We start from the raw sequence: 20,949 nt of genomic DNA on the forward strand, positions 1-20,949 counted from the left end.
GTTTCATAGTTTTACAGAAAAAGGAAAAAGAAAATATTGATAACCACATATTTTGTACCTTTATACCTTAATAGTGTATTAAATTAAATTAAATTAATACATATTGTAGCGGGATGATGATGGTGAGCGGTCACGTAAGAATACAGAAGCTGTAAAAGTGGCCTCCACCTCATGATCCTCCTGGGAGATCCTTCTGGGGGGGACCCCTCCACCACAACAGCCACGTTAAATTTCACCATCTAACAGAAAATACACTCACTTGGATTTTGATAAGGCATAATTTAAACAACTCAACCCAAAACACAGCAAATGGTCCATATACAATCTTTCAATAAAAAAATAAAAAAGTGAAAAACAGGCAACATAAGTAAAAAAAAAGATACAAAATATAAAAATTAAACCCAAACCACCAAAATGAAACATTTTAACATGCAAAGATCTTATCAATGTATACATTTTAAATATCTACAACTTAGTAGCATAAGAAAAAAGTCTTTCAAAGACAAGGGACAGCTACTGATGCAAAAAATATGGAGGGGTGAAAAACATCACAATAGATTCTATACGAGGTTTGATGTGCAGCTCTTCCAAAGGAACAGATGGGAAGTTGCTACTTGATAAAAGAGGGCTAAAATTACAAAAGGAGGAATCCTGCATGTCTGTAGGAGCAGATAAACATCAAACCTGCTTCAGAAAGGACTCAAAATAAAGCTCATACCTGAACTGATTGTGCAGAAGAGACAGGTTATTAACTTTTACAGAAGGTCGAGTTTGGAATGAAAGAAGAGCAGAAATCCTAAACCTCCTCTGACACACTGTGGATCATCTCAATGATCTTCTTCTTTAACTTCTTCACTTTGTCTGGGGGCGTCTCATTCAGACACTCCTCTACGTACTTCAGGAACCCAGTGTGGGGTGATGGAGGCTGACTTTGGCAGAACGCCCTCATCAAGTCCAGCACCTCACTACCAGAACGCAGCAAGTCTCGGGCTACTCGCTTCCGCCCCCTACCTTCAGGGTGAGAGGATGACATGGACGGGGAGGATGGAGGTGAGGAGCGTTGGGAGTTTGAAGGAGTGGGTGAGGGAAAGGTTTCAAGGCTTTTATCTGCTTTATCCAGGCGCTGAAAACACAACTCCTCTGACTCTTCCTCACCACAGGAGTCACATAGGAACATCAGGTCCTGATAGTGTTTCCACTTTGGAAGATAAAAGTCCTCTGAGCCGCAGGTCTTGTTGGAAGTGACTGCTTTGTGCTCACGTTGGAAGATAGTCCTCAAGTTCCTGAACTTTGTCTTTATGTCTTTCACTAAAGGGCGAAGAAGTACAAGTTAATCCCATTTGTCATTTTTAGGGGTTGGAGTAGAACCTGCCCCCACATGAAGGAGGCGTTGCACAGCCAGGCTCAGACATTGCAGCGTTCCTGTTTACCTGTGAAGGGGACTGGTTCTCTATCTGACAGGAGGCGGCTCAACAGCTCCAGCAGACTCTGCTTGAGCTGCCTGTTCTTGTAGCTCTCAGACCTGTGGTTCCAAAGAGAGCTGTGCTCTGGACAGAAGAGCAGAGGAACAAAAACACGGTTAGGACAGAAAAACTGGCGTTCTTCTAGAGTCATTCCTCAGCATGTTCTCTAAAGCTGTGAGAACACTGAGGAATGACCTGAACCTGATGTAGACATGGTTGCCAAACACAACCTCCGTATTCTTTATTAACCCACTTGAGCATCATGAGCTAAATGAGTTCAAAACCAGGTTTTGTCAACGGATAAAAGGTGATTATGAAAAGCAAGCCGAGGTCACTGACCAGAGTAAAATAATATGAGTTGCTGGACTTTGGTGTCGCTCCAGTGGCAGCGCGAGTCGACACTCAGCCGGCTGTCGGAGCAACATGAACGTGGCGTGGACACCTGCCGAGTGCGAGCACGTCCTGGTGTTTGACACGAGGCTTTACTGGTGTCTGAGGATGCAGGGTGGAAGAGCTGCTGAGCAGCGCTGCAGCTTGTTCTCGTGTCATTGGAGGGAGTGTACGACCTGCTCAACCTGTTGGGTCGGGTGTAGCTGGACGAGTGGTTTCCCATCACAGAGGAAATGGTTAGGCTTTCTGGCTCCATGTTCTCGTCCTCCACTGGTCTCAGGACCTGCTCTTCCTCCAGTCTCTCATCTTCATCGCAGGACTCACAGAGAAAAAGCAGCTGCTGATAGTGCTTCCATTTGGACAGGTGCAGTTTGTCCGACGTCCTGCTGGCCTGGACAGACTTGTACTCTCGGTTGAAAACCGTCCGCAGGTTTTTGAACTTGCACTTTATGTCGTCAACTGCAGAAAACACAAACACACCAGCGCGTAAACGTGGGATTCACATTCGCTACTTCTGCATCTGAAATCTGTCACGTCTCCTCAGAACGGATCTGGAGGATTTGTGCCTGATTCATGCTGAACGACTGTCCTGATACGCAGGACTGTCCTCTGTCCTTGCTACCTGAGAAGGTCATGGTGGCGTCGGACAGCTGACTGCTCAGAACCTCCAGCAGTCTCAGTCTGAGCTGGCGGTTGCTGTGGTTCTCAGACTTCTTGTTCCACAGACAGCAGTGTTCTGCAGTGACACACAACATTCCCATCAACCACAGACAGTTCTGTCCCTGTGAGGACGGATACTCATCTTACTTGGTGTTTCGCTTCTTACCAGAGTAGAACGCTATCAGAGCTCGCTCCCTCTCCTCAGTCCAACAGCATTTCACCATGTCGTTAGGGACAGCAGGGGAGGCCCTCAGACTTGATGGACATTTTGGTCCTGGGACAGTAAGGGTGGACTTTGACTCAATGTCATTGCAACCAACTGCTTGAGGAAGTCAAAATAGCATTTCTGCCTCTACCAAGAGTCCACCACATCCTGAAAGAGACAAAGGTCCTCGGTGTGAGGAAAGAGTCTCCACAACATGATCCTCATTGGAAATCATTTCCTCCATATGCGAGGGACATTTCAGACAATTCCAATATAAACCGTCCCAGACGCATCGGGATTGTGGACCCCAAAGACAGTTTACTGTGAAGATACTGTCATAAACAGCTTTTTTCATGTCAGACTTGTGTAATAAACACTACAGTATCTGTAACAATAAACTAATAAACACTGTTACAATAATAATTCATTACACACACGAGATATTTTTTCAGGACCTTTGTTTAAAGGTTAATAAAGCATTAGCACTAAATGAATCAGACTAGTTACTTTGAGGGGCTTGTGCAGTTTAATTTGATTGCAATTAATTGTTCAGCTTGTCGAACACTTGTCAAGTGTCAAGTTGTTGACTTATATGGTTGAACTTAAAAGGTTTGTTTCCAGCTTTAGCCAACAAAGTCAACTGTTTTACTCACAAACACCGTAAACTTGACAGCTGCTGGTCGCCATTGTTGTGGTCATCCGACACCACACCTTCGTAAAGGGGCGACTTTCATGGAACGATTATCGTTGCTTACTGGAAGTTTAAACTCACGCTGACAAGACTTCCCGTGTGTCCTCCGAACCTCAGGCCAGATCCGCCCTGGTCACCGGTGTGAGGTCGACCGGAGCCTCCAGCGTGTTTTCTTGTTGCCATCCGTCCCGTTTCAGAGCTGCCGCGTCACGTGACCGACGAGGCGCGTTCTGATTGGTTGAGCAACAAAGCCCAAAGAGGTCGCTGGAGACCGGAATTAATATCAATAACACATAAAATAGAGTCAATAATTGACTTGATAAATTAATTTAGAGCACTTTTAGAGCATTTCCCCCTTCTTGACAGAAATTTTTCAACTTATTAAATAAAAAATATAAACATATTGGCTTTAAATAAAGTAAAAGGTTCTTTGCACACACAAAAATACCCAACATCCTTTAAATATCAGGTTTTCTGTTTTAATTCTTCACCAACCAACACCTGGCTCATACAGTTCCAGACGAGACTAGTATTTACAGTCATTTTCCTCACATGTACAGATAGCCAGTCCAAAGATATTATTTACATTATTTCTATTGGGCCTCGGGAGGTGACTTCAATCAAGGAAATGCTCACAGTCAGATTAGCATCCTCTTTATGATCCATTAATATATCTAGACACCAAAATGGAAAAAAAAACTAGATGAGTTTGACTGCAAGTGGCATGTCCAGACCCTGTCCTCAAGGGTGTGGTCCAGTCGGGTTTTCTATCCTACCAGGCTGAAAAGTTGTCTAGCTGGAACGATAGAAAGCCCGGCTGGACCGCACCCTTGAGGGCCGGGTCTGAACAGCCCTGCTGGAAAAGAAAGAGAAAGCCTGAGAAAAGACTCAGAGTTATTTTCCTTGACAGTGTTTCTGTTGTTCACATTTCCTTTCTATGTGAGTAGGATGACAAAAGTCTTAATTCTATGTGTAAAAGCAGAGGGTATGTTTGATTAATCAGAGAACTGCAGATCTGTAAAGCCAGATTTAGCACCTTTTATATAAGAACACTGAAGAGTTACAACTTTCCAAATATAATCAATATATTTTAAAAAATTACAAGGCAGCTGCAAGTGTTCATGTGCCAGAGGAGAGACGCACACATCTCTACTGGAGACTGGGATGGACAGAAGAGTTCAGAGCATGAGTTCACATCATTTTTCAAATTAAATACTAAAAATGGACTCTCCCACACCATAGTTCACCCACAACACAGACGTATATACAGACGTGTTGCCAGGATATTGGAGTGCATGTAAATATACCCAGAACACCCAGGAGCCCAAGCTGATCCTACACAACGTTATATACAGACCATTACATCATTCACATCTACATTTACATTTCAAGGTATTAACTGTGTGCACAATGTTGCAAATGTATCATGTTATTCTGGTTTATCTCTAAAGTCTGTCTAAAGCTTTTGTAAAGTCCCTTTAACTCAGAGGGCTATCAAAGCTGAGACACTGCATGACCTCCAGCTAAAAGTGGCTCAGCAAAATATTCTACACATTTATTTCATAAGGAGGAAATAAAATCCCCCCCACATTCTCTGTCTGACAGAAGACTGTGTGTGTGCGTGTGTGTGTGTAGAAGGGCTGATTATGTTACAAACTGGCCTGGACCTCTATGAACTGTGACGTAAAGGTGTGAAAGGACCAGTTATTGTTACTGATACAGTCAAATATGATTCCCAGCAGCTGCTCACTCATAAACTGACTCTGATATAAAACAAAAAGAAAAAAACTCGATAAAAAGTGGTACAGCCAAGTTGTATCAATTAAAAACATTTGAGGTAGACTAATAAACAGGAACATCAAATGATAATTGGATCCACTGTTTGGTTGTTACTGAGGATATAATAACTATATTTTGGCCTGTATAGTTTCTCTGGATAAAAGTTCACAAATTTAACGTTTCACTCTTTCCAAGGCGACACATCTGTCAGCTCCTCACACATTCTCAGCTCACAGATGGACGGTAACAATACTACACACAGTTAGAAACAGAAAACGTAACAAAAATGTTATAAATCACTATAGATCCTCCGGCTGAAGAACAACCACCAACAATAAATCACAGCATGGAAAAAAAATTGCAAATTCCAAATAAAACAGCAAAGGTAAAAATACCTTTTCTGACTGCATGAAAACAATCAACTTCAAGCATATTGATGAACAAGATCACTGCAGAAGCCTCCTTCATGTAATAACCAACCTGAACATTCTGTTATAAACCGTTTGTCGATCCCACCAAGCTTCCATTTAAATGGTGTTGGCTCGGATTCCTTTGCTCTCAAAGAACAAATAAACCACCTGTTAGTCTATTGCTGCTCTTCCTTCACCTCATATGCAAGTACCCCCACAAACAGGCCTGGTGGCCTTCAGGGCCAGGAACCACAATCTTCTGATAATAAAAGCACAATTAAGCCCACTGAGCAGCAAAGAAAACATGTTGCTGGTTTTTTAAACTCCACAGTCTTATAAATTAGCAATCAAAGCAGCTTCCACTCAAACAATACTGTCCTGCAGGAGCGGCTCAAAGTCCTCATGGTTTGCAGTGGGAGGACTTTCTTCATCGCTGCCTGGGAGAGGTGTGTTGATGTGCACGCCGGCCAGCGCTGACATGGACTCTTTGCCATCCGTGTGGGACTTCTCACTGAGGGACAACTGGGAGGAAGAGGAGGAGCAGGAGGGCTTCTCTGGAATGAAAACAGCCACCAGGAAGGCCACGACCACGGTGCAGGCCCCCAGGAGGAAGGGTGGGCCAGGGATGAGCGCTCGCTATGTGGGGCACAGAGAGAGAAACATATCTTAAAGGTTCCATTCTTCATCTTCAGCGCAAAAAATGTTCTATTTTAACAAGTAAACACGGAAATAAATGCAATAGATCCCACGGTGGATGAAGAAAAGTAAGATTTTAATTTTGAAAATGGACTTGGTAGCAGAGAAAGTCTGAAAATAACATTAAAAGCAGCAGGTACTGGACTGCACATGTGCGGAGGGTTGAGCTAACGTGTGCTCAGCTGCAGCTGGTACCTCAGTGGGGCTCTGCAGAGGCAACGGGTCGATGTTGAAGTCCCCCTGGATGGGGTCCATGGCGTTGAGCTCCACATTAAAGAGAAAAAAGACAAATCCGTAGAGAGCTGGACCCAGGCCGTTGCACAGTCCTCTGATGCCTGTGATCATCCCCTGGACAACACCTGGAGGTCACAATAACAGTCACATTACTGCTGCTGACATGGACTAAATGCTGTCTGCAGATATATTTAACCTGCCAGCACAGCTCTGAGCTTCTTCTTTCTCCACTCAATACTGGGACTATTAATGTTCATGACAAAAAAAGGATTTTATTTATTCTCATTTCTCAAATGTCAAACCTTCTCTTACAAAATCCAGCGCATACGGTCAAAAGCACAACACATGTAGTTAATTTTTAATAGTCTGAAAGCTAGACAAATTGAAGACAAATTGTAGTAAACATGGCCTAGTTGTTGGTCCCAGACAGACTGGTCAGAGTATGTCAGAACCTGCTGATCAACTGGGATTTATGAATGGTCCAAAAAAAGGAAATATCCGGGGAACAGCGGTTGAAAACGCTTTGTTGGTGTGAGAGATCAGAGGGGACTGGGCAGACTGGTTCGGATGGTAGAAAGGCAGCAGTAACTCAAATAGTCACTGGTAACAACCGAGGAATGAAGAACACCAGCTTTGAATAACAACACACAACCACAGAGGCCCCAACAGAGGACATAGGTGAGAGCAGAGACGGAGAGTCACCTTGTTTATCAGGATCAGCAGACTGGGACACCAGAGCAGAGACAGCTGGGAAGGTGATGGAGGACATCGCTGCTACAGCACCAGCTGCCCACATCATCCTGTTAACACACACACACACACACACACACACACAAACACGCACAGACACACACACACACACAGGGAGTGAGTGCAAAAACAATTCACATTTATTACATTACATCACATTTATTCACTATCATTTACATGTGGCAGGGAAAATAACGACACATATGCAATAAAATAGGACAATCTAACTTTTCACAGTACACAAACTACAGACATACACACACACACAGATCTCACCATGGCTCGGAGCCGAAGCCGTACCAGGCCAGCTGAAGAATCTGGAAGCCCAATCCCAGCAGAACAGTATTTTTATTACCCAGAGTCCTCATCAGCAGAGTGAGGAGGAGTGTCTGAGGAAAGAGAGACGGGGGATTGATTCAGATCTCATTCAATTCTTCTTTGTAGTCAGAAATCTCTGCAATCAATTTCCAGTGATACCAAAACTAGCAAAAGAGACAAGGTACCCACAAGATGAGCAAACCAATGTTAAAGAACACTGAGGATGGAGCAGGAAGTGGAGCATTATGAGAGTGTTAAAGAGTGTCGGCCTGTTTTACCTGTGCTACGATAGACAGGATGCCCACCACTCCAATAAAAATGGCCAAGGTGGTTGAGGAGAAATGAATGACCTAGAGAAACATGCAGAAATCATTATGATTGTCACGGAGGTAAGTTACAACGCTCTGAGGAAGCAGCATCACTTCCACACGCCTCGCTATTAAAGTGTGTGTGAGGTTACATCACTGCTAGGAAACCAGAACAGTAAGTGAATCATTGTTACTGAGTACAGAAAGGCTTCTTCAGGCCACCATGTGCGTCACCTGTCTCAGGTAGAGGAAGAAGCTGGAGTACTGGCCAGCCTCCGGCAGGTAGGATAAGAACACGGTGATACAGATGAGCAGGACTGTTGGGTCTTGACCAACCTTCCTCAGAGACTGGAATAGAAAGAAGCTCATTTTCACTCGCTGTGACAGCGTCGCTGTTTGCCAGCGAGATGTACCAACTCACAGCAAACGGGTCAGCCTGCTCCCAGGATATGGGCGCGCCCCAGGTGTTCAGCCTCATCTTATCAGGCAGAGATTCGGGCACAGCCAGCAGAATGAAGCAGATGTCAGCCAGAGCGATCAGAGTAGCCAGCAGAACCACCAGATTGTCTCCGTACCAGGCTGACAGGTAGGCACCAATGGCCGGACTGGTTACCAGACTGGCTGCAAACGTCGCCGATACCTGGTGGAGCCACAGACAACCAAAGGTCCCGTAAATGCAAGACATCCCCTCGTTAAACACACAACTGTTGGGCTTTAATGTACAAACGTGATATAAGAATTTACCAAATCTATCAATGATGTGATGGTGCAGCAAATATCTGGATAAGCTTTTAAAGCCGTGAGTCCCAGCTAATTCCAGGTCTTTGCACAATCAAAACCACTTTCAACAGCCCAAACAAAGCCGACAGCGTGTTCCCTCTGAGATGATGAGTGCAGTCCTGCTGAGCCCATCGGCCCTGTACCGTCTGTCCTGGTTCTCTTTTCTTCAAGCTGTTCCTGCTTTAAAGTTTTCACAAAGTGTCCTGTTGGGAAAACTCAAGTGTCTTCCAGACATTTGAAAGGCTGCACATTTGGGAAATGTCTCCTTTTAGTCAAGTGACTGATCGCCTTGGCAACAGATGTGTTAGTTGTACATCTCTACTGAGTTCAGGGGGGGTCTGCCTGAGCCCCATCTGAACAGAGAACCTGATCTGCACTGTTATTATGTAGTTTTATGTTATTATACATCGGATTAGTTGTTAATTATTCATTGGTGTTCTGAAAAGTGGCCTTAATACACCAAGCACCACATGTACACATCACATCACATCGCATCCATCACATCACATCACATCACATCACTTTCAGGCTGGGTGGCTCTGTATTGGACTTGGACCTCAGTAAAAACTCAGTAAAACTTGTTTTCAACCATATCCAGTCGTCTTGTGTCTGCATTTGGGGTCTCGATTCATGTCTGCAGTTCGTAACAAATTGTGCTGTTTTTGTGTTTAAAACCTAGAAACTGTTTAAGGAAAGACATCTTATTTTATGAGACTATTTTTCAAACTTTAGTCTCAATGATCAATACCTTATATTTGGCTTTCAGGACCATGATAAATATGTTCTAATGATTAAATTTTACTGTTTTATAGTAGATCTCACACTGTAAATTTCCTAACAGAAAAATGAGTTATTTAAATCAGTTTAAAGAGTATAATTGGTATTGATTAAGGATTGTTTGCTCCACCTGAACTTATTTATCTATTTTCTTTTATTATTATTTACTGTGGTCAAGTTTGTTTCCTCTTTTACTTTTATTTCAGATGATGTCATGAAAATATTGAGGGTCAGATCAGGAAAGCAACCATTTTGAGAAGCACAGGTCCAAACAGGGTGCTTACCAGTCCGTAGGCTGTGCTCCTCTCCCGTTCATCAGTCACATCAGCAACATAGGCGAAGATGACGGAGAAGGTGACCGAGAATGCTCCAGACATGGAGATCATGGCAAAGTACCACCTGATGGGTAACATTAGACACAACAATGAATAAAGGAGCAGCTGGTGTCGTCTAGAAGCTCTCAAATATGGAGATACGCTCTACATCAGTCCTGAAATGTTCCAACATGTTCGGCTATGTAGGAGGTAAATCTACAGTGTGATCTGTAGGAGAGTCTCCTGCTGCACCAGGACCTTCATTAGACTTCAGTAACAATGACCGCTACTGACAGTCCCCCCTTATAATCCAGCTCACGCAACAGAGCTTATTTAAGATAAACCATCCAGGAGGAAACGGGTCCACCGCCTGGTGGTCTGTGGTCCAGGTGCACTCTTCGGAACACTGTTGGAACTCTTTATTCTAGTTAACTTTGCTCCCCATGTTCTGTTTTGGTGGTGATAGAAGTGTGGCAGGTTATTACTGAAGTTATAACATGTCTGAGCAAGAGCAGTGAATATTACCAGGGGCTGAGCCTCATCAGTGGGATGGGTGCACAAGTGAAGAAGACAGTCACCAAGAGGAAGGACCGTCTCCCCCACACGTCTGACAGAGCACCGATCAGGGGAGCAGACATGAATGACAGCAGGCCCTTGACATGAAGAGGTGAGTCAGCGTCCACAATTTAACAAGCGTCTCAGTGACACCCAGTACTGTTTCAGCAGGGTTAAAGGCCTGCGCCTGGAGGCATTGCTATGGCAACTGAACTGATCATCTGAAGTGGAGGAGGTCTGTCCTCTACCTCAACTCAGCGGTGAGAAGGCTGTGTGTTCTGGTTCTCACTCTCACTGCGTAACAAAATACAAACTTCTGACTGGAAAGTAGCTTTATGACAACTTGGGGTATTTACAAGCAGGAACAGAAACAGGACGTTGAGGATGTGAGAACACACAGTTAGCTCAACTGTCAGAGAGTTCAGGTTGTCTTTGTTACTTCATCAACTACAAGAGTAAAAATTCTGTGTTTTCATCTGAAATCACATCTATTCACTCACTTACGGTATTTAAACGTTAGATTCCGACAATGCTGGGAAAATGATGGAAACCAAAAAACAACAACCTCATTCTGTTTTTGAGTCTGTGGCACAAATAATATGGCTCTTAGAGCTCTTTATATGATATCAGTGACATGTTTTAACAATTATATTATGCTTTTTAAAGAAAAGCATAAAATAAGCCCTCCCTATTGATGAGAATGTTGACAGACAGACAGACAAACAGACAGACGGACGGTAAAGGTTGGTGAAAACAAGAATCAGTTCTTACCTTCACACCCTGGATGAGTCCATTCATCAGGAAGGTGTGTTGGGGGAACGTTTCATGTAAAACCTTAGCAGAGAAAGAGATGAGAGATTTCAGCTTTACTGAGCTGGACAGAAAATGGACCTTCCTGTTTGTTCTTAATGTTATCACAGCTGGGTCGCTGCAGATGGAGGAACATGAGAAGATACACCTTCTGCAGGAGATTCTGGAAATAAAGTCTTTGTTTCATGCTGTTTGTGTCCACGGTTATGACTCGATAATTCAAATCAAAACAAAACTCATTTTTAAAATGCTTCTCTCTCATCTCAGCCTCCCTGAATTGAGAAGAACCACTGCCCATTAGACCAAGAGGCCAAACACCGGTGTTACAACCAGGGTCGTGTCGGGACGAGGACTGAAAACCAGTGGGTCGTTAACGTGCGAGGTGAGAGAAGAGTCTGGTTTGATGAGGGGAGTGTTACCGTTACTGTTACTCACAGTCAGCATTGGTGTGGTGAGCAAACCCCAGGCAAAGAACTCCAGGAAGATCACCACCACTGCATGATACACACTGGGCCTGCCGATGCCCTGCTGGAGCTGCAACACACATAAACACACACATACACGGTTTGATAGATATATTTAGATAAAAGGCATCATTGTTCAGAGGACAGCGAGCCCACTGACACAGATCCACAGGATTAAAGTGGTGCTGCGGACTCCTTTCTATCTTTAGCCCGAATGATAATGATGAGCTCCTCTTTTTAGCTCATCTCCTATCAAAGTAACACAGCAGTAAAACTAAAACACAAGATCAGGAGCAGCAAACAAACACTGCTGCATTTTAAACATGCTTGCTCTTGATCCAAAGCTGCTGCAACAGAGGCGATTCATCCAGTGACTCCTCTCCTGATCCCATTTCTCCCTCCAGCAGTTGTTTCTGCAGTGCTGGCAAATGAGGGGATTTACAAGACGTCTCACAGCTCAGAGCCACTCAACCCTCAGACGTATATTAAACTACATTAAGTAAAAATTGCAGGAGCGTAAGCAGCTGCTGACCTGCCTACTATATCTTAAACAGTCACAATGTTCCAGGAATTCTAATAGGACATTAACAACAAGCCAAATGTCAGCAGTGCAGTTGGAACCCTGCGGGAAACATTGAACACAGCAGTAGTTGTGTGTGTGTAGATTTATTTGGTCTCAAGATCAAACATGTTTGACAATCATCTGCATGAAGGTGAAGGAGGTGAAGAAGCCCAGTGGACCCAGGGAGAGAAGAACAAGCACCGTAGAACAGAGCCTGGGGGGCCTCCATGAGTGTGAGGAGCAAAGGGGGAAACTTCTGTCTGACAGACAGGACCAATCGGTCCAAGGCTCCATTTAAGGTCAGAAACGGGATCCAAACAGGATCACTGTGGTCTAAAAGGATGAGGATGATGAAGATGTTCAGGACAACCCCTCCGAGCCTCAGAAAGTGAATCAAAATGCTCAGTATAAACTTCTTATTTGCCTTCTTTCATTAACAAGTGGACACATGGGATCTCTTCCAGCTGCTCGGAGGTTTGTCTGGTTTATCCCAGTGAGGTGGGCGCTAAACCTCCACCATTCTGTCATCCTCGACGACATCCCTGGGTGTTACCGGTGCTTTGTACATCGTTTGTAATTTTATTCACCTCTCAGTTATCTGCTGTGGTGTTCCAGGTCTTTCAGGACCCTTGAGGCTGTTTGATCTTAATAACTCATTGCTTATTTCTGACTGCATTTAGTGTCCCCCTCCCGATGAATAATGACCTTATTCACTAACACACTTCTGTAGCTTTAGTCAAAATGCTGGAACATAACAGTCAAACCCCAAAAATCCAAATTCAGGCTTTTTTTTTTTTAAACTGCTTTATCTCTATTGTAACAACACAGGAGAAGTTCAAAACAGCCCGTAAAAATACTTTCCCATACTTGCCCATAAATTAAATACTTTAATTTCATTCTGAGTCTGTGAATAATGCAGTGAATGCTCTCAGAATGCTGGTCTACTTGTGGTTCCCAGAGTTTCTAGGAGTAGAATGGGGGCCAAGCATTTAGCTACCAGGCCCCCCTGCTATGGAACCAGCTCCCTGTCCAGGTACGGGAGGCTGACTCCATCGCTACTTTTAAGATCAGACTTAAAACCTACCTCTTTGAAAAAGCTTATTGTTACTAATTCTGCAGTTCCAGTTACTATCATAGACAGACAAATTACCATACTTAGGGGGTCGTCTAATCATTAGGTCACATCTTAGCTGTGCTGTTATAGGCCAAGGCTGCCGGGGTCCAGAAACATGATCACCTGACAGGCCTCTGTCACCCCACTGGGTCATGGTTTCCTCTCCTCTCCTCTCCTCTCCTCTCCTCTCCTCTCCTCTCCTCTCCTCTCCTCTCCTCTCCTCCCCTCTACCTGTCTCTCCTCCTTCTCCTCTCTCTCTACCCAGCCTCCCATCAGCAGGAGGGTCCCCCTACATGAGCCTGGTCCTGCTCAAGGTTTCTTCCTGTTAAAGGGGAGTTTTTCCTTGCCACTGTTGCTTGTCTGGGGTCAGGCCCTGGGATTCTGGAAAGCGCCTTGAAACAATTTTGATTGTATAAGACGCTATATAAATAAAGATTGATTTGATTTGATTTGATGATTGGTATTCTTAGGTGGTAAATGTTATATTTTATTGAAGACAAATGTAGACCAACATCCTGGTGCCTTCACTGCCCCCATTTTTTGTAAACATTTGTCACATTTTACTTAGTTATTATTACACTGTGAGCAGATTTGTTTAGAAGAATAGTTTTATAATATAAAGCTCATTACTAGGCAGCTCATCGGGGCTTCATTTAATGGCTTCACCAGGTAAACACGTGTCAGCCGTCTTTATTTGTGCTATTTTATACTGGAAGATATTTGATATGATCTATTTTTACTTTGAACATGTAAGTGCAAATAAACACATTTATTTAATTGTTTCTTGCAGGTGATACACAGGTTCCAAAATGAGCAGAAAGAGGTAAATACTCATATGATCCAATTACTGATTAGATTTGGTTACTGGATGTTGTTGTTGCAAGAAAATAAACGTTTTTGCTCCCTGTTGCACATACAGGTGATGTTTAAAACCGCCTCTGTAAAATAAACTGTAGATTTAAATGTAGAAGCGAAATAAAGGGTTAGAAATCTTAATCGGTCGGTGGTTGGATGTTAAAATGGACGCTGACGGGGGCTCTGCAGGCTGGATCCGCTGTTATGTAACAGATAATGGATCCATTTTGACCACACCACCACCACCACCATCATCATCAACACACCGAGCCAGGCTGTCTGAGGCCACATCCGAGTCCCACAACGCACATCTACAGCCATTTTGGACGAGAGCAGCTCTGTCCAGGCTCATTTTGGCTTCGACCCCCCGCTGGGCAAATGAATGGTGCCATTTCTGATCGGTTCAGAGCCAAACATGTCCACTGTGTCCACACCACCCGCTCTATAAACGCCTTAGACGACATTTATGTCAACGCTTATCATGATTAATACAGATTTATATGAAGTAAAATGGCGGACTGGGTACCCACCGCTGCTCCGTCCCTCATAACGAACTTCTTCACCAGCACCACCCGGCCGGGGGCCACTGGCTGCTCCCCCGGCATCTCCTCACACCTGCCGCGCGACACGAAGCATCCATGCTGCATAGATGAGCACGGTTCTCCCGGAGCTTCCAGGATGATTCCTTATGTTGTCCTGAAAAAGCTGAGTGGAATTGAAGCCGACTAAGAACAACTAAAACCCTCTTTCATGAACGAAATCGTTGTGCCACAGAAATCCGTCGTCATGTCAGCACGAAGGTCCACGGCTCGTCTGGAACACCATCAAGCTGGAGGGAACCATCGAAGCTCTTCCGATTCGCCATACCTGTCAAAATAAAAGCACAAGCTAAACCGTTACACAACACTCAAACACGCACAGTGGTTTGATGATAACTTTAAAAAAACAAACATATTCTTTAAGTCAGTAGTTTCTTGTATTCCTGTTTTATATTATGGCTTTTCAGAGTGGAAAACCATAAAAATAGTAGAAGAAAAGAAACTCAACTACAATTAAAGGTACATTTGGGACATGGAAACCCCTGAGCTACTAAACTAGTCCAACTTTTTAATAATACTGTTTCATTCTGAGTCTTTGTTTGTTGTTATCTTCTTCTGCAAATAGTAGAAATAAAATCAAAACATGATTAATGGTTTTGGCTTCACTTGTCTCCTCTCCTCTCCCATCCTCCTCTCCTCCCCTCTCCCCCTCTTCTCCTCTCCTGTGCTCCCCTCTCCTCTCCCCCTCCCACCCTCCTCTCCTCCCCTCTCCTCCCGTCCTCTCCTCCCCCCTTCTCCCCTCTCCGCCCACCCTCTCTCCTCCTCTCCCTCTCTTCTCCTCTCCCTCCTCTCCCCTTCTACCATCGCCTCTTCTCCTCCTCCTTTGGCCTCCTCTTCTCTCCTGCGCTCCTCTCTCCTCTGCCCTTTCCTCCCCTCTGGTATCCAAAATCGTTTTTATTTTGTGTAGACAACGAATCAAACCAAACAAAAGTCTGTCTTTATTTGATTTCCTCTTGTTCCTTTCGTTATTACGTAAATAGTTTGACTAAACGTATTTAAATCTCCGCTGACGCACCAATTATTCTGATTAAAGGAAATGGATCTAGCACAATCATAGCCACTTTAGATTAGACCGAATTCTACTTCCTCTTCTGCATAATGACAATTCGACAAAGTGTTTTTTCAGAGCTAAACTGGGTCTGTCCCAGTCTGAGACAACTGTCTGTACTGGCTGTTGTTTGTTTGTCTAGAGAGAAATTGTCGCTCGCGTTTAGCTTTTGCGATCACTTGTTTCCAAGCGTCAAAACAAAAATGTAGAAATTAAAGTATTACCTTCACATTAAAAGAATCACAACACATCAATCGATACAAAAATCGAATATCTTTCTAGATTATACGTGTATATAATAAGTTGCTATGACAAAGACTGAAATCAAATCTATAATCAGTTAGGCGAAGGCAGAAATTGTCAATTTATCATCATGTGTTTATTTTGAAAATAAACATTAAATTGAAAACGATGCGGTAAAAGCGACGAACTTTACATCCCGAGTAGCTCACGTGTCAGAGGCTGTGGTTGTGACTGCATGTGCGCGTCCTTGTGTGTTCAAAAGGGTAATGACGAGGATGGGAAAACGTGAGCATCCTTGTTTCAGACCGAGACCGAGAATAATATAATATAATATAATATAATATAATATAATATAATATAATATAATATAATATAATATAATATAATATAATATAATATAATATAATATAATAATGGGCATGTATATATTATGTTTAATGCTTAATATGACTATATTATTAGTAGTAGTATTAGTAGAAGCAATTGTAGTAATAGTATCAGTAGTGGTGGTAGTACATTCAAACATAGACAAAATGATTCAAGCTCTCTTGAAATGTATCTAGATAAAGCTTTCTTACCTAAACAACAACCACTCATCCATCTTCTAGCCACTTTTCCCTTGCAGTGCACCTTGCAATGATGATTTTTTTTTTGAAGCCTTAGAAGTGCAATCTGTTTTTTCACTGAAGGTTTATGATTGTTGCTGTTTTACACAATGGAGGTGGGAACAGTTACGTGAAGGCATCCCTGTCAGTGTTGTGGTTCTGTTTTTGGTTGTCACTCAGACTTCTCACCTCCCTCTCTACCCGCAGGAGCGGCATTTAGGGGCGGGCCGATCTCTGAGAGCATTGAGCTTCTGGCACACCTACAGCGCGTTCTGCCTAAATTGGCCGCCTACTTAAGCTCTCCCCTCTTTGTCTCCGGCACCTAGCTCCAGCTCACAGAGCTCTCCAGCCCTTGTCTCACGTTAACCCTTATTCTCCAGCCCAGTAAGTTTTGTCAGTGCCTTGTCACTGTTTTCAGTTGTATTTTTTCCTCGATGGTTTTTCCCATTTGGTGGTGATTTTTAGTTTGTTTTTCTGTTGCTACTTTCCTAGAGTTTTTTTTGTTGTTACTTCATTCGGAGAACTGTCTCTCCTTGCATTGTTTTTTGGCAATAAAGAACCTTTTGTTTTACACTCGGCATCTGGGTCCTGGCCTCCTTAACTCGAACGTAATAGTCAGCTCCTGACAGCTCTCCCAGCATGGCTGGGAAAGAGAGGCGTGACGGAAAAAGCTTTGAGTAAATACATTGATAGTCTTAGAAGTAACACGTTGCTGTATATGCTCAGGCCACTCCCTCCATCTCTAATGGTCCTGCACCACCAGGATTCAACCCACCTACCAGCCATTACCAGCCCAACTAGCCAGCTCCACTAGCTAGCCTGCCTGAGATCCTGCCCATCTGGTGGAGGAGACAATGCAGCTGGGTGGTGAAACACCGCTGCAGGATCCAGGCGAGTGACTCTACTGTGGCTCATCAGTGTGACTGGGGACACTGGTAAAGCTAACCTGTCCTGCAGGACTTGTTTTCAGGCGCTGGTATTGGTCTGGTGGGAAGTCGGTGTACTTCCCCTATTAGCCCTCATGGAGTTAGGCCTGTGGCCAATTTGCTTGATCATGCAGTGGCTATGGAGGCAGGAATCCAGCAGGAGCAGCTTGGGTCGCTGATAAAAGTCTTTGCCCTGGTTGCCTGATGGCTCAGTTAACAAATACGACTACACCTTGAATATCACTATTATTAGACTGTCAGATTGAACATAATTTCTGCTTCCCACCTCTTTTTCTGTGCCACCCCTGGTTAAAACCACAACCTGCATCTAAATTGCAATAAAATGTTGGGAATATGGAATATGTTTGCTTGTCGGCTGCCCAATCTCCAGTAGGTCCTGCCAAAGACTTCTCTTTTCACCATGATCGCTCTCTAAGGTACCGCTTACATAACTTGATCTCAGTGATCAGTAAAAAACAAACGTGTCCTTGCATCACCCCAAAGATTGTGGCATCAACCTGCTAGCAGCCAAAAATCTATCCTCGCCTTTATTGTTAGTTTATTATCCAGGAGAGTGGCGCAATTGGTCACCACCATCATCGAAAATCCCCTCCCCGTGTCCGCTCACTAGCTTTCCGAGGAGCTTAGGCGTGTGTTCGATCACCCGGTCCAGAGCAGTGAGATTAAACTTTTTTCTCTGCAGTAGGGGGTAACATTTGCGGCTGATTATCCGATCTGATATATCGAACAGCTGTTTGAACGATGCTGCCCTCCAGGTGGTTACCATATATTAAAGGCCTGGAAGAGAAACTAAAGAATGAGCTAGCAGCCCTAGATGAGACCCCATATTTGGAGACATTAATGGCCCTTACCGTATGTTTGAAAACCGTCTCAGAGAGAGATGGAGGAAGAGGGTCAGGTCAAGTCATGCTGTTTCTCCAATGATCCCGGCCAGGTCAAGTGGTCCTGTGATTGACCCAACTGTGCCAAGTCCAGTTGCACCTCTGTCAGTCGTTGCAGCTGAAACCATGCAGCTGGGATGAAGCAGATTCTCCCATTCTGAGAGACACAGGTGGCTAACTGCAAAGGTCTGCCTATACTGCAGACAACCAGGCCATTTCATTGCCCAGGGCGGCCAAAAGACTAAGCTCACCAGCAGATTCAGGAGAACTGGTGAGCAGAGCTTCTTTCGGTTTCACACCCACCCATTTGACAATACCTGGTTCTCTCCTCTGGTCTGATGACTCACATCTTTGTCCTTTTTTTTTTTTGATTCAGGTGCAGATGACAGTTTCATCGACCAGGACCTAGCCACGCAGGGCACCATCCCCGCTGAGGATCTGTCTGAGCCTAAGACCATCCATGATTTAAACGGAGAGATCCTCGCCAAGGTAGCTCATCAAACTGCATCCTTAAACCTCATAATCTCTGGTAACCACAGGGAACAGATCCAACTTTTTCCTCATTTCTGCATCCTCCTCTGGTGTCCTTCATTCGCCCTGGTTAGCTTGCCATAACCCGCAGTTTGATTGGTTTGACACAAGGCTTACTAGTAGGAGTGTTTCCTATCACACTAACTGTCCCTGCTCTACGCTCTCTCCTTCGCCGGTCAATCCAGATCCACTTCTGGTGGCTCCAGACCTTTCCATTGTGCCTGCCAAATATCACATTTTAGGCGAGGTTTTTATCAAACAGCATGCTCTCTCTCTGCTACCACATCAATACCCTGTATAGATTACCAATCCCTAAATGGCATCACTGTCAAGAAACAAGTACCCGTTACCCTTCTTCTATGCTCTTTTTGGTCCACTCCACAGGTTTTTGAGTGGTCCCACGAGGCTGATGCAGCATTCGATCGCTTGAAAGCTCTGAAAGCTCTGTTGTCCTCCGCTCCTGTCCTGTCTCATGCAGACCCCAGCCAGCAGTTTGTGGTCGAAGTGGTTGCTTCAAACATTGTAAAATTTTAATTAATTAATTAATTTTCTGACTCCACCGATTTCCTAACGATATTGTATCTGTCCAAGGACCTCAATTCAAATCTCAGGTCTGGAGAGCTTTCCGTGTGTCACTCTGAGTCCCTCTTGTCCAGGTATCATCTGCAGTCAAAGGGTCAAGTCAAGAGGGCTAATCAAAGTTTGGAGAGTGTCCTCACATGTGTGGTTGCCCAAAAGCCAGTGTCCTGGAGTTCATTTCTGCCCTAGGTAGAGTATGCCCATAATTTGTTGGTTTCTGCTGCCACTGGAATGTCAACCTTCATGGGCTCTCTGGGTCTGGGGTATTAACCAACACAGTTTGAGTTCAAGGAAGACAAAGTGGTGGTGCCCTCTGTGCAGGCCAACCTGTGCCATTGCAGAAGCGTGTGGAGACAGTTCCGTACCGCCATTTTGCGTTCCTGTCTACAGACACAGAAACAAGCCAACCACCGTCCTTTGTCGTAGAGGTGGTCCCAACTACACAGTTAGACTTATTTTTGACGTCCATCGGTGTGGACGCAGTCTCCAGTTCCTGGTCGGCTGGGAGGGGTACAGTCCGGAGGAGCAGTCATGGATTCCCTAATGTTATATCTTGGATGACAGTCTCCTCAGTGACTTTTACCTGGCCCATCCCGACAAGCCTGGTAGGGCATCTAGAGGTGTGCATTGAGGGGGAAGTACTGTCATGCCATGGCCCTAGGTTAGGGTTAGAGTTAGGGGTGCCCTCCATTCGAACCTCCTCCTTTCCCTTGCTCATTTACAATGACTGTACTTAGTTTCAGGCTTTCTAGTTTAGACACACAGCCCAAATGGAAATAAAGTTTTGCTTTTTCAACTGAAAATGCTGTGTAAGTGGAGCTTACCTGGTGATGTTAGAATGTGCAGTTTGCATTCGTATTTTTGTGACACATTTGTGTCACTCTCCCACTCTCACTCCTGCAGGTCATGTTTTGGCTGTTGGTGTGACTTGAATGTACATGAACCCTTTTTCTTTTACTTTACCACTTTTATTCTGTTATTTGTTTATCTTGGGTGTATGAGTCGCATGAAGAAGTCTCAGGTCTTAGGTGGGTTTTCTTTGATTTGGTTCCTACCACCCTCCTGGAATGGCATCCACTTGCTGACGTCCTTAAACTTATAAGACATCTATAGGCTGTGATGTTGACATGAACCATGATGAAGCATTTGGATGCCACAAATAAAATCATACCTAAAAAAAAAAAAAAAAAAAAAACTGAGGAAAACCAATTCAAAGACAGGCCCACCTTTGTTCCTCCAAAACATTCTCTCCACAGCTTCACTTCTCTTCTAGTGACACACTAGGTCTTCTTTAGACTATCTATGACAGGTTTACCCCAGCAGATTTGCATGCTATTTCTTCCACTGTGTTAGCAACAAAATGAAAGATTTGTACCTACGG

The 20,949-nt window shown here is 44.1% G+C and overlaps 2 protein-coding genes across 2 annotated transcripts in view; both read right to left on the bottom strand.

Moving 5' to 3' along the window:
* Positions 1-3,532, bottom strand: part of LOC115250249 (uncharacterized) — a 4,031-nt gene extending 499 nt beyond the window's left edge. The window contains exons 1-6 of the mRNA XM_029838081.1: positions 3,491-3,532; positions 2,680-2,787; positions 2,476-2,589; positions 1,803-2,312; positions 1,431-1,547; positions 1-1,308 (exon numbers count right to left, since the gene is read on the bottom strand). The exon at positions 1-1,308 is cut by the window's left edge and continues 499 nt beyond it. Of these exons, the coding sequence (XP_029693941.1) occupies positions 797-1,308; positions 1,431-1,547; positions 1,803-2,312; positions 2,476-2,589; positions 2,680-2,737 (1,311 nt within the window). The 5' untranslated portion in view covers positions 2,738-2,787; positions 3,491-3,532 and the 3' untranslated portion in view covers positions 1-796. The remainder of the gene's footprint in view (positions 1,309-1,430; positions 1,548-1,802; positions 2,313-2,475; positions 2,590-2,679; positions 2,788-3,490) is intronic.
* Positions 3,533-3,866: 334 nt separating this feature from the next.
* On the bottom strand, positions 3,867-14,983 carry LOC101078685 (hippocampus abundant transcript 1 protein-like). The gene is made up of 12 exons (XM_011604388.2): positions 14,666-14,983; positions 11,576-11,674; positions 11,102-11,164; positions 10,301-10,428; positions 9,746-9,860; positions 8,326-8,544; positions 8,139-8,252; positions 7,875-7,946; positions 7,555-7,667; positions 7,231-7,328; positions 6,490-6,653; positions 3,867-6,234 (listed from the first exon to the last, which is right to left on the bottom strand). The coding sequence occupies exons 1-12, from the start codon at positions 14,780-14,782 to the stop codon at positions 5,962-5,964; spliced, it is 1,575 nt and encodes a 524-aa protein (XP_011602690.2). The 5' UTR covers positions 14,783-14,983; the 3' UTR covers positions 3,867-5,961.
* Positions 14,984-20,949: the final 5,966 nt, after the last annotated feature.

The sequence above is a fragment of the Takifugu rubripes genome, chromosome 6 (genome assembly GCF_901000725.2).
Source record: "Takifugu rubripes chromosome 6, fTakRub1.2, whole genome shotgun sequence".
Classification (NCBI taxonomy): Eukaryota; Metazoa; Chordata; class Actinopteri; order Tetraodontiformes; family Tetraodontidae; genus Takifugu; species Takifugu rubripes.